This window comes from Trachurus japonicus, chromosome 16 (assembly GCF_045865225.1).
Source record: "Trachurus japonicus isolate A0001 chromosome 16, Traja_1.0".
Lineage (NCBI taxonomy): Eukaryota > Metazoa > Chordata > Actinopteri > Carangiformes > Carangidae > Trachurus > Trachurus japonicus.
Window position 1 is genome coordinate 34,759,404 of NC_140922.1, and position 12,802 is coordinate 34,772,205.

General features: G+C 44.4%; 1 protein-coding gene across 1 annotated transcript in view; it reads right to left on the reverse strand.

Annotated features, from left to right (window-relative positions):
* Positions 1–385: 385 nt before the first annotated feature.
* col6a4a (collagen, type VI, alpha 4a) overlaps positions 386–12,802 on the reverse strand; it is an 83,352-nt gene continuing 70,935 nt past the window's right edge. The window contains exons 38-43 of the mRNA XM_085803172.1: positions 12,104–12,751; positions 11,533–11,623; positions 8,997–9,172; positions 6,072–6,242; positions 2,844–2,891; positions 386–604 (exon numbers count right to left, since the gene is read on the reverse strand). Of these exons, the coding sequence (XP_085659298.1) occupies positions 426–604; positions 2,844–2,891; positions 6,072–6,242; positions 8,997–9,172; positions 11,533–11,623; positions 12,104–12,751 (1,313 nt within the window). The 3' untranslated portion in view covers positions 386–425. The remainder of the gene's footprint in view (positions 605–2,843; positions 2,892–6,071; positions 6,243–8,996; positions 9,173–11,532; positions 11,624–12,103; positions 12,752–12,802) is intronic.

Consider the following 12,802-nt stretch of genomic DNA (forward strand, 5'->3'; position numbering starts at 1 on the left):
TATGTTGTAAATCTCTGGGCAGGGCTATTATGGGCTGGCGTTGCTAACGGGAGGAGTGCAGAGAGTCTTCTACTGCAATTAAAGTACTTAGGGGCTATTTGTAGATCATACAACCCCACTTTAAAAAAAAATGCTACTATCTCTTTAACATAACCTCATTTGCATATTCTGATAAATTCCTTCAGTAGCCCCTCCCCTTTCCCTGCCCTCCCTCCCCCCTCCCCTTCATGACATCAGCACCATCAGTTTCTAGTGAAGCTCCGGTGGAAACAAGATGTGTTGAAGTAAAAACCCGAGGCTCCGCGGGTTTAAAAGGTCACGGCGGCGTTTCTCCTTGAAGACGTTTGTTTCCCGATACCGTGTCTCTGCGGCGTCTTTCGTCCGTTCGTCCTTCGTCCCTTTGTTCGTTCGTCCGTTTGTCCTCTTCACCGGGTCGTGGTCAGACAGCGGTTCTCGCACTCGTCCTGCGTGAGGAAGCGGTTCTCGTTGCCGCCGCAGCCGCCGTACCAGAAGCGGGAACACTCGCTCTGCACGGTGTCGAAGAACCACATCATGGTGTAGTTCTGGCAGCCGCCGGTGTCCTGGCCCAGCGAGCACGCCGCGTCTGATTGGATGATTGGACAGACACACAACAGGTCAGTCACCACATAGACCAGAGCGTGGCATTTTTATGCAAATGAGAATGACTGAGGCATCCTGGGTAATTTAGAGGCAGCGCCCGACATTTTTTACATTGCACTCAGTGGCTTTTTGTGTTTGTGTTGATCGAGCGTAGACTAACTAACAATCAATTTGAATGTTTTATTTTGTGTTTCTTTTGTAGCTCTATGTCTCATAATTATTTTGACACCCTCTTTGAAACCCACCGTTCACGCTATCTGGAAAAACTACAATGAATGAATCTAGCGGTATGCTCCTTTAGCCTCCCACAATGATCAATGACTCCACACAGTGGCCAGAAATGTCTGAGCCAGACATCTACACGTATTTGGTGGAATCACCGGGGAGGTTTTGGCTCAGTGTTGTCTGTAAATAGAGCCAGTTAGGCTGAACTTTTCAATGGAGGGATGCCGGGCGCTGCCCCTAAATTACCCAGGATGCCTCAGTCACTCTCATTTGCATAAAAAAGCCGCTCTGGTCTATGTAGCTACTGATGGATTCTGGGAAACTGAGTCAGAACTAAACAAACTGTTCCATGACTCATCAGTTTAACATTAAAATATTGAACTCAACGTTTAAAAATCTATCACATCTCTTTTATAAACACAGGTCTGGATGTTTAATGAGTCCATCTATCATAAAACATCTGTATGAATCTTTATCTAAACTGTTCATTCATCATTTACTGACATTTTGGCATTATACCTGATTTAAAGGGATAGTAGCATTTTTTTTAAAAGTGGGGTTGTATGATCTCCAAATAGCCCCTAAGTACTTTAATTACAGTAGAAGACTCTCTGCACTCCTCCCGTTAGCAACGCCAGCCCATAATAGCCCTGCCCAGAGATTTACAACATACAGTGTTGTGAACAGACCCAAACAAACGGCCTATTTTCACGGCCTAAAAGAGGTTTTACCTGAAAAAAAAAAACACAGTTCCATTGTTCACTATAATATAATTTTTTCCAGCCCCTCAAAGTGCAGGAAAAATTATATTATAGTGAACAATGGAACTGTGTATTTTTTTTTTCAGGTAATATCCCCTGCAATTAAAGTACTTAGGGGCCATTTGTAGATCATACAACTCCACTTTAAAAAAAAATGCTGCTATCCCTTTAAATATGATGAGTCATCATTTATTAAAGGACCATTCCAGGCAAATTCAACCTGGAGCTCTGCAGTAGTTCTAGCAGGGACAGACAGAACTACTGCAGAACAGGAAAATGTAAACATCCATTCTTTTAGACCTAAAATATTAGGAAACTAGAGCCAGGTTTAATTTGCCTGTAATTGTCCTTTAAGGATTAAAACGAGCTCATTAATCCAGAGTTAAAGGGATAGTTCAACATTTTGGCAAATTGGCCAATTGCCATAACCCCTATAGTCATAGCAGTAGGTTCGTTACCTTTAATTGTCGGTGCAAGCTGTTTTTAGAACGGTGGAGCAGAGCCGTGAGCTGCTCAGAGCTACACTACGGAGGCTCATTATGGGATTTCTTGGTTTCCCTCATCAAACTCATCAAATACACAATCCAACAACTCCACAACGCTCTGGTGGACAAGTTGTGAGCTGCACATTCACCACGCTATGAGATAATAACACAACGTTACCAGACAGAGTTGTTTTAGAGGGAAATACAGAGACTGATGATGAAAAACTGTCCCTGAAGGCAACGTGCATCAGCGGTTTTGCATGAATTTCCCTCTAAAACAACTCTGTGTGGTAACGTTGTGTTATTATCTCATAGCGTGGTGAATGTGCAGCTCACAACTTGTCCACCAGAGCGTTGTGGAGTTGTTGGATTGTGTATTTGATGAGTTTGATGAGGGAAACCAAGAAATCCCATAATGAGCCTCCGTAATGTAGCTCTGAGCAGCTCACGGCTCTGCTCCGCTGTTCTAAAAACAGCTTGCACCGACAATTAAAGGTAACAAACCTACTGCTATGACTATAGGGATTATGGCAATGGGCCAATTTGCCAAAATGTTGAACTATCCCTTTAAACATGAATGAACTCATTAGTATCAGTAAAAGAAAATGACTAATAAATAATGTATTGGCTAGAAGTGTTTCTGCTCCTCATCCTTACTGTGTTTATTTTTAATCTAATTTGCATATTCAAATCACATCATGAATATTAAAACATGACAAAGTTTTAAAGATGTTTTTTGTTTTTTTTTTACCAATGGAGCCAAAAGTGTGGAGCTGAGGCCTCGGCAGGATGTCGGGTTCTGTCAGAGAGAAACACACTCGTCAACATCATCATCATCTTCATCATCTTCATCTTCATCACTCTGCAGCATCACTGAGCTGGTTTTGGTGAAACTGGATCATAAAACTTAATCTGAGATTCTTATAAAGGTTCAATCTCTACGACCTTTGACCTCTGACACGTCGACCTGCAGCGGTTTGAACCTCGAGGGTCAAACGGCTGAAGTGAAGGCGGAGTCACCTGTCAATCACCTGTCAATCAGGATATAGAGGGTATGCTTTACGCCCTTTTTTTAAATTTTGGAAAAAAAAAGTAAAATTTCGAAAAAAGAAAAAAAAATTTCTAGAAAAAATTCTAGAAAAAACTGGTAAAATGTCTGGAAAAAAGCTTTTTAAAAAATAAAAAATCGAGAAAAAACTCCTTAATACGACGGAGTATTAGGGCCACATTGACAAATAAAAAAATCACAAACTTCAAGAATAAAGTCGTAAATGTACGACTTTATTCTCGTAATGTTATGACTTTTTTCTCGTAGGAAATGTACAACTTTATTCTCCTAAATTTACGACTTTATTCTCGTAATTTACGACTTTATTCTCGTAGATTTTTGACTTTATTCTCGAAGTCTGTGTTTTTTTTTCTCAATGTGGCCCTAATACTCTGTCGTACTTAAAATAAAAAAAAAAGGAAAAAAAAAAATCAAGAAAAGAGTCTTTAAAAAAAAATTTAAAAAAGGGGGAAAAAAATTAAAAAAAAATGATACAAATTTTGAGAAAAAGTTGTGGACCCCACTTTAAGAACCACTGTGTTAGAGACTAGTTCATCTATAACTTTGACACTTGAAACTGTAAACACAGCCAATCGATCGAAAAAAAATACAGCTTGAGTGAATTTACTTCCCGTCATTGAAAACAGGTTCTTGAATGTAACTCGTAAAAGTCGTCAAAGTATGACTTGTCCTCCAGATGTGTTGCAGTTCTGTTGGTCATGCTGCTGCACACGCTGACAGAGTTACACATGTCAGACTTGTATGAAAATCACTCTGTTACTTTTAATTTTGGCGGCTCTGCCACTCGTCTTTTTGCCGCTCAGTGGGCGTACCGTAGTGACTTCTTGTGCATACCCTCTAGAGACCCCTTCGCGGCCTACGTCACTGTGACGTCAAGACGTTCACTGGAGGCAAAACAACTGACCCAGCATCTGTTTAGACAGGCGTCTACTGTGCACTTGACAGGTTTTAAATTCATTTTGAACAAATGTTACTGTATGCTCAGCAAACATGGAAAATATATAACAGGTTCTGTTTAAAAGAGTAAGAATAGAAGGAAAGAGTCGGATCCAGAGCAGCATTCATTTACAAGCACCGATTAAACTTCTTGTAAATAAACGTGTAGCTACTCCGCCCACAGACTGTAACGTTATAGCCCCCGGCTGAGGCTCTCTCCTTGTGTCAGTCCGAGGTCTCAACGGGCCGGACCCAACAACACGACCAGATGTAGGGGAGAGTGGGGTCAAGTGTAACACTTTTGACTATTTTTTGAATTTCTCTGGGACTGATTCAACTATGTAAGTCATTTTTTGCTATGTTGTAGTTACACAAGTCTACTACTGTCTCATAAATTTATTCAGCCCCATATATTACACAAAGAGTACAATGTTGATTTATTTCAGAGAAGTCAAATGTTACTGTTGAGCCGCAGGGTGGGGTCAAGTGTAACACCATGGAGGGTCATGTGTAACACACTACAAAACAACCACAAATAAGAAAATAACTAATGTTTTATTACAGAAAGTATTAATTCAAAACATTTTCTTATCTTAAGTGATCATATTAGCTCATGTAAATTTGATAATATAACGGTGTAATGAATTCTAGCTAGTGAGTTCAAAAGCTAGCAATGAATTCTAGCTAACGTTAGCAGTGAAGCCCACTGTTGTTGTCCCTCAGGTAGCCTAAACCTCTGCTAGCTACTCCATAGAGTATCTAAGTATGTAGTTAACCATTGAGTAGGTTTGCTTCATTAAAAACAAGTAAAAACTGCATCGTGATGCAAATTGTCATTGCTGAAAACAGGGTTGTCAAGGTGTTACACTTGACCCCACCCTTGTCAGCTAGCATAAACCCCAATGTGCTAGCTACTAGAAGGCAATGAATCAGATGGCACCCATTTAGGCTGTTAGCTAAGACATCAGGCATCAAAATGATATAACTTGAGGTTCATTGCCTGAAGAACTCAGGACAGTTAAAATTTACAGCGATTTTGAAAAATTACTTTCTTACCCCCAAAACAGTGTTTTCCTGATAAAACCTGATGGGGATGAGAACATGGGCTGATTTCTTCCAGGTAGGCAGAGGACCATAGTGTGCATGTGCAGAGTGAATATCATGACTCTAGCTTGTTTCTGACTGGGTGAAAGTGAGGTGTTACATTTGACCCTCCGTTACACTTGACCCCACTCTCCCCTACTGGGTTCAGGTTGAAAACATTTAATAGCTCGGATCGGCGGACCACCGGCTTCTTTTTTTATTTGCCGCGGTCCGGTCTAGAGTTAATGCTCGTGACGTGAGCCTGGCCGGGGCTGCATCGGGTCCAGGCTTCAACACCTGCGGATCGGACCGAGGTCGGGTCTTTGAGAACTGTAGCAGGACTGAAGCAGCTTAGAAAGTGCTCAAACAGGCGATCGTGGGCTTTCAGAGGTTTAGTACATTTACAAGAACTACTGTAGCAGAAAATAGAGATAGACCCGGCCCGGCGTCTGTTTGAGACTTTTATTTGAGAATTTACGGTGCATATGACGGTCTGGAGTCAACTTTTTAAAATAACACCCACGGTCTCTGCGGGTGGGTGACGGTGTACTAATATATTCACTAAAATATGACTTTTCCTCGTCCATTCTTGAAAAAACAGTCCGTTAAAACATGCTAACCAGCATTTACAAGCTACGGCGTTTCAGATGTTTTGCCTCCAGCTAAGCCCCGCCTACCCGGATGTTTACAATCTGTGAAGGGGTCTATTCTAAAAAACTAAACTGCTAAACTCATGTTCAGTATTTGATTTGGTTCACTGATGCTGCCATGGCGACGAAGGCGGAGCCAGCACACAAACAGACAAACAAACAAGCAGACAGACATGAAGCAGAGGAGCTGTTAGAGACGACACTGAGGGGGGGCGGAGTCACAGCAGGGGGCGGGACTTACTGTGGACGCCACAGGTGGACAAACATTCATGCTCCGTGTTAAAGCGGTTGGCGTTTCCGCCGCAGCCGCCGAACCAGAACTGAGAGCATGCAGCGAGACGGTTGTCATAGTGCCAGGCTTGGACATAGTCCGCACACTGGACCCCCCTGTCAACGTCCAGCTGACAGCGGGCTGAAACAGAACACACACACATACACATACTATCACTACTCTACACATACACTAACGTTACACACACACATTAACACACACATTAAAGGGATACGCCAACATTTTTTTTTTTCGTGTCTTGCCTCACTCCCGAGTCCATGACCAGCAGATAGACACCGTCCTTTCCACTGTGCGTGCAGTAACAAGGGAGATAGAGCCGTATCGCCCGTAATTAGCTTAGCTCAAACACTGGAAGTGTATGGGTAGTGTTAGCCTGCCTCCACCTAAAGTCGCTAATTAGCTTAGCTCAAACGCTGGAAGTGTATAGGTAGTGTTAGCCTGCCTCCAACTAAAGTCGCTAATTAGCTTAGCTCAAACACTGGAAGTGTATAGGTAGTGTTAGCCTGCCTCCACCTAAAGTCGCTAATTAGCTTAGCTCAAACGCTGGAAGTGTATAGGTAGTGTTAGCCTGCCTCCACCTAAAGTCGTCAGAGAAACTCTTCAGCAACTCTAAACGGAAACCAGCGGGCCGATCTTCGTCTCAGAGCTGACAAAACTCTCCGGTAAGGCATCTTGAGCGGTCAAATGCCGCTAACGGGACGAGATCGGTCAAAACGGAGGATTCAAGCAAAGGCGCTTCATTTTGGTTCAAGCTAGCTACATCGAGGGTAGGTTAGCTTCCTGTTTCAAAGTAAAAGCACAAATTCTATCGTCGTGGTTTTCTGTATGTAAAGGGCAACGGGTGTTTTATTTTGTGGAAGTAACCGGAAGTGCGTTGGTCACAACGGCTAGCTTGAGTAGCGCCAAATTCGTCTGAACAAAATTGTAAACAGCTGGTATTTAGACAAATTAACGACACACTGCTGATCTAAACGGCTACTTTCTCACCTAAAAATGTTTGAAATGTGGATAAAGTGATATATTTACAGAGTTTAGAGCTAAAATGAATCTTCTGACTGCTGATTTCAGCTCGGGTAGGAGGCAGGCTAACACTACCCATACACTTCCAGTGTTTGAGCTAAGCTAATTACAGCGATACGGCTCTATCTCCCTTGTTACTGCACGCAAAGTCGAAAGGATGGTGTCTATCTGCTGGTCATGGATTCGGGAGTGAGGCAAGACACGAAAAAAAAATGCTGGCGTATCCCTTTAATACAAACTACACACACATTTACTAATGTTACACACACATTAACACACAGCGTCCACAGCAGCTTCTCTTCAGTTTGTCCTAATCAATAATTTTGATACATTAACTAATATTTGGCGTGCGATCATTGAATCACCATGGAAACGTAACGAGCTGCTGCTCCTGGACGCAACTTTAATATCTGGACGTTTTCCCGCCACAAGCCTCGACCCAATCAGCGCTCAGCAATGATGACATCATTATGTGATGATTGATGATGATGATGATGAAGTGGGCGGAGCTACATCCAGATATTAAACTGTGATTATTATGGGCTGGCCGAGCCGCAACATGCAGCCTGATGATCACATGACACAGTTGGGTCATCATCAGTGTGTAGTTCAAAGACACTGAGTTAAAGAGAAACACAAGAAAACAGACGCTTTGGTTCTGAACTGTGATCGGTTCAATTTCTGAGGATTTATTCTGCGTCAGATTAAAGGGTAATTGCTGTTGTTGTTTTTTACAATCTGGCCCTTATTTCTAGCATACAATTCGATCATTTCCTCACCCAGATAACTTTGGTGTCATTACAAGTGGTTGTGATGAAATGAGCTCCAGCTGAGAGGCGCGTATATCCGTATAATGGAGTCTACAGGGCAGCAGAATGCAGCCTCTAAATAACACATTATCTGCAGAGAAACTCCTTCATTTCACCAATATTTAGTTCTGATAGGCTAGTGCTATTCCCCTCTGAGTCCGGGGTTAGCTGTTATCAACATCCGGGGTCTGTAGGTTGACCTACTGACCTCTGACCTGGATGATGTCATCTCTGAGCTTGTTGCTACCGCTAATGCTACGGTCCGTTTCTGCGTGTTTCCGACTTGTCAGAACAAAATGAGCAGCTGGATGAAGTTCAGCTTCCACAGGCTTCCTCTCCTCAACCTGGACTCACTAAAGCTCCGGCTAGTTGAGATAAAAATGGACCCGAATGCCGAAGCGGAATGATTATTATCAGAATGAGCCGGGCGGCGCTCGGAGATGACATCATCCAGGTCAGAGGTCAGTAGGTCAACCTACAGACCCCGGATGTTGATAACAGCTAACCCCGGACTCAGAGGGGAATAGCACTAGCCTATCAGAACTAAATATTGGTGAAATGAAGGAGTTTCTCTGCAGATAATGTGTTATTTAGAGGCTGCATTCTGCTGCCCTGTAGACTCCATTATACGGATATACGCGCCTCTCGGCTGGAGCTCATTTCATCACAACCACTTGGAATGACACCAAAGTTATCTGGGGGAGGAAATGATTGTATTATATGCTAGAAATAAGGTCCAGATTGTAAAAAAAAAACGGAAATTCCCCTTTAAAATGTCCCTGTGCCTCCAGTAGAGTTACAGTGGATGTTAATCTGATGGTTTCAGGTCACTGAGATTAACGAAGTGTCTCTGAACTAAATATTTGTTTCTACAGAGACGAGTTATTTATTCAACTTTTTTTTAGTTTCAGGGTTCAGATGAGAATCAGGTCTGGATCAGGGAGGAGGAATGGGGGGGGGGGGTCTGTGTGTTTTATCCTCACAGATATGAAAACATGAAGTGTGTGTGTGTGTGTGTGTGTTTTGGACGCAGTGTGTGGGCTACCGTTGACATCAGCTCCCTGGACTGTCGAGACGATGGTCGAGTCTACGGTGCTCAGCGTGGTGATGATGTCCAGCTGGCCGGTCTGAGTCGGCCTTCCTTTCTGCTCCTGGAAGCTCTCCACCTCCTCCTCGTGCACCTCCTCCACCTCCTCCCCCGCCACCTCCACTTCGCCCTGGCTGGACTCACAACAACACACACTCAGGTCACACTCACAGTTTGTGTTTGTGCTGCTGTCTGACTGCAGGTTTGGACCGTTAGAGAAGCTGCAGAGCTCAGACACAAACCAAACCTTTTTCATGTCTGTTAAATGTCGCACCCAACTCATCACTGTTAGAGGGATAGTTCAACATTTTGGCAAGTTGGTCCCTTAAGTCATAGTAGTAGGTTTGTTACCTTTACCGACAATTAAAGGTAACGAACCTACTGCTATGACTATAGGGATTATGGCAATGGGCCAATTTTCCAAAATGTTGAACTATCCCTTTAAGAGGTGCCGGCCACTGCCCCGAAAGTTTGAGAAACAAGAAGATTATCTGACGTTACAAACTACAACTCTTTTATTTCTGATCGTTTTCCTTCTAATCAATGATCAGAATTGATCATTATCAGGGCCGACTTTAACGCGTTAATTAAGATTAATTAATTACACAAAAATTAACGCATTTAATCACACTTATTTTTGCACCGTGAAACGTTTCTCATTGGATGAGTTTTACAGATTATACTGGAGCACAATTATTAAACGAGTTAAAAAGCCGCCAACACTGATCACTACTTGAGGAGTTTAATGTAGCCTGAACGCAGCTCAAACCGACCCAGTGCCTCAGCACGGTGACCAAGCTTTGATAAACACACCGGAGCCACGCTGGTTTACAGTATCCTCCCGTATTTTAGTCAGTCGCTACCGGAGCTTCATTAAAAAAAAAACTTAAAAAGCACTCGTGGCGGTGGCGCGGAGAACAGCGGAGTTTCCTCTGCTGCAGCTGAACAGCTGATATGTGGTCAAGATGTAGCTACAGACCTGTCACTGTCTCACGGTGCATTTCATTATTATAGGACTTCAGAGCTCTCTGTCCTCAGACTGTCCTGACCTGTCCCTGAACATCACACAGGGACAACATGGAGCTGCCTGAGTTTTATTAATGTTTACATCAGTCTGAGTTCAACCAATCAGTTTATGCTGCTGTGATTTAAGTAGTTAAAGCAGAAGTAAGCGATATTTTTGTGTTAATATAAGTCTTAAATAGTTGTATCTTCCGACAGCAATCACTTCTATAGAGTGTTTGGTCTGAAACACGGGTCTGTCAGTCACTCTGCTCTGCTCTGAGCCCAGGAGAAAACTTTCCTTGTATCCTACAACCTTTATCCAATGAGGAGAGAGAACGGCATAAAAGGGCGGTCCTCTCTGTGTGCAGAGCCGGTTCAGACCTCCATGGGGCTCTAGGCAAAATTTTGCTAAGGGGCCCTCCTAACTGAACTCCACTCGCACCTGACACCCAGTGCTTCCGCGCATCCCCCCTTTAAACATAGGCTATTGCACTGTTGGTCTAACTAAGAATAAATTCAGAACAAATCAAATTGTGTGTGAACAAACAATCATACAGTCTTAAATGTTGGGCATGTAAACATGTTAATGTTTGTAATAACTCACCATTAAATAAAAGTAAAATATAGATACGGCTACTATTAATTCAGCTCCATAAAATTGGCTGCACTCTACTTTCATTTACTTCAAATGTAGGTTTAAAAAAATGTAGGTAATTATTTAAATTATTATTTATTATATATTATTACCATTGTCATAATAGTTCACAAGTTTTATTTATTCACTAATCTGCATCTACAATTTAGCTATCCAGGCAAACAAAATTCAATCTTAGTCAATATTTATCCATTACTTTCCATTTTGTATGAGTGCAGTTGTAACTACACTACAAATAAAATTATAGAGGCCAGCAAGATGCACACAGAGACCGGGGTTCACCCAGGGCCCACCGCTCTGTTAATGCAGGTCAAACACGGGCTAGTCCCTCCCACTCTCCCACCCGGAGAGGAGAGTTACCTGACTGCTGTTCCTGCAGGTCATTGTCAGCTGTTTCTTCCTCCTTTTTTCATTCCCCGAGGGATAACTCCGCTTCATCGTGACGTTTTTAACGCTGTCTTGCTAGGCTGGATCAGGCTGTATGCGCTGGGAATCTGGCACACCTGCGCGACGGACGGTCACGTCGTCAGGTTTTGTTTTGTTTTTGTTTTTTCCCCGCGGGGCCTCTATCAGTTTGCGGGGCCCTACGCAACGTGCGTAGTGTGCGTATTGGGTGAACCGGTACTGTCTGTGTGTGCAGCCAAGGGATGCGCCTGAATGTGGTGACGTAGGGACGAGGGCGGGGACTGCTAACTCCATCGGCTGACAAGAACGACCGGATCGCTTACTTTAACAAAACAACGATTAATTAATCACAAAGCCTCTAATTAATTAAACTATTTTTTTTAATCGAGTCCCGGCCCTAATAATGATTGATTCTGCAGAGCGACTCACCCGCTGATGTAGACCTCCTGTCCCGCCCCCTGAGCGCTGAGTCGACTGCAGTTCTGCCTCAGAGAGGGAGGGGGGTAGGTGTTGATCCCCTCTGAAACAAACAGGACAGATGTGTCAGTGCAGCGTCACAGCAGAGTCCAGATGTTGCTGATGCAGCTTCATTCATCAGACTAGACATTCCACGTGTAAATACTGAGGGAGGAAAGAAAGCTTTTAACTTCTTTACCCCCTACAAGTAAGTGGAATAGATTACAGGACTTGCTCAAACTGAAACAGTTTATTCCAGTGGAGTCCTTCAGAAGTCTCTTAGACTTTGTTCTTTACACTGAATGTACTTGCCTTCCATGAAGCTGTGACCCTAAATTTATAAGATGTTCTCCTTGTGTCTGCTCAATGTATTTCTGATTCTGACACTTGTTGATCATAGTGTTTGCGTTGCTTATAATTGTGTTGTTGCTGTTGTTTTTATCTCTGTAATCAGGGCGTCATTGAAAAAGAGAGCCTGCTCTCGATTGGCTCCCCTGAATAAATAAAGGTTTGAAATTAAAAATGTGCCGGGTTGTGGCCTCACTGTGCACGGCGTTGAGGAAGACCCTGAAGAAGCGCTGGACGTAGCCCTGCTCGTCCGCCTTCAGCCGGTCCACGTGGATCAGGTGCTGCTGGACCGGAGCGCTGGCCAGCTGCTCCGCCTGCGTGCGGCTGTAGCGGTCGCCCACCGTCACCACGAACAGCGCCACGCCCTCGCACTGGGCCTTCTGGGAGACGCGCTGCAGCAGGGCGCGGTCGGCCGAGGACGTCTCGGTGCCCACCACGGCCAGCAGCACCTTCTTCCTGCGGGCCGGGCCTCGCAGCACCTCCCTCAGGGTGTACTGCAGCGTGTGGCCCAGCGCCGAGGAGCCGCCCCGCTGCTGCATCCTCTGGACCAGGTGGCTCCGCATCGAGTCCCGGTTCTGGTACGTGGCGAATCCGAACTCCAGCTGGGGGGTCTGGGCGCCGCTCTGCTGGACCACGGCCACCCGGGCCTGGGTGGAGGCCTGTCGAGGCTGCTGGCTCACCACCAGCTGCTCCACCACTGAACCCAGGAGCTGCTGAGCACCGGCGAACTCGTCAGCCTGCATCTCCCTGGAGCCGTCCAGCAGCACGGCCAGGTCCACGTCCACCTGCTGCGGCTGCAGAGGCTCCTGGATGAAGGAGCACTGCTCCGAGCGCACACACGGGTCTGAACGCACAAAACATCAACAACAACCAGGCGTCAAGATGAGTCTGTTTT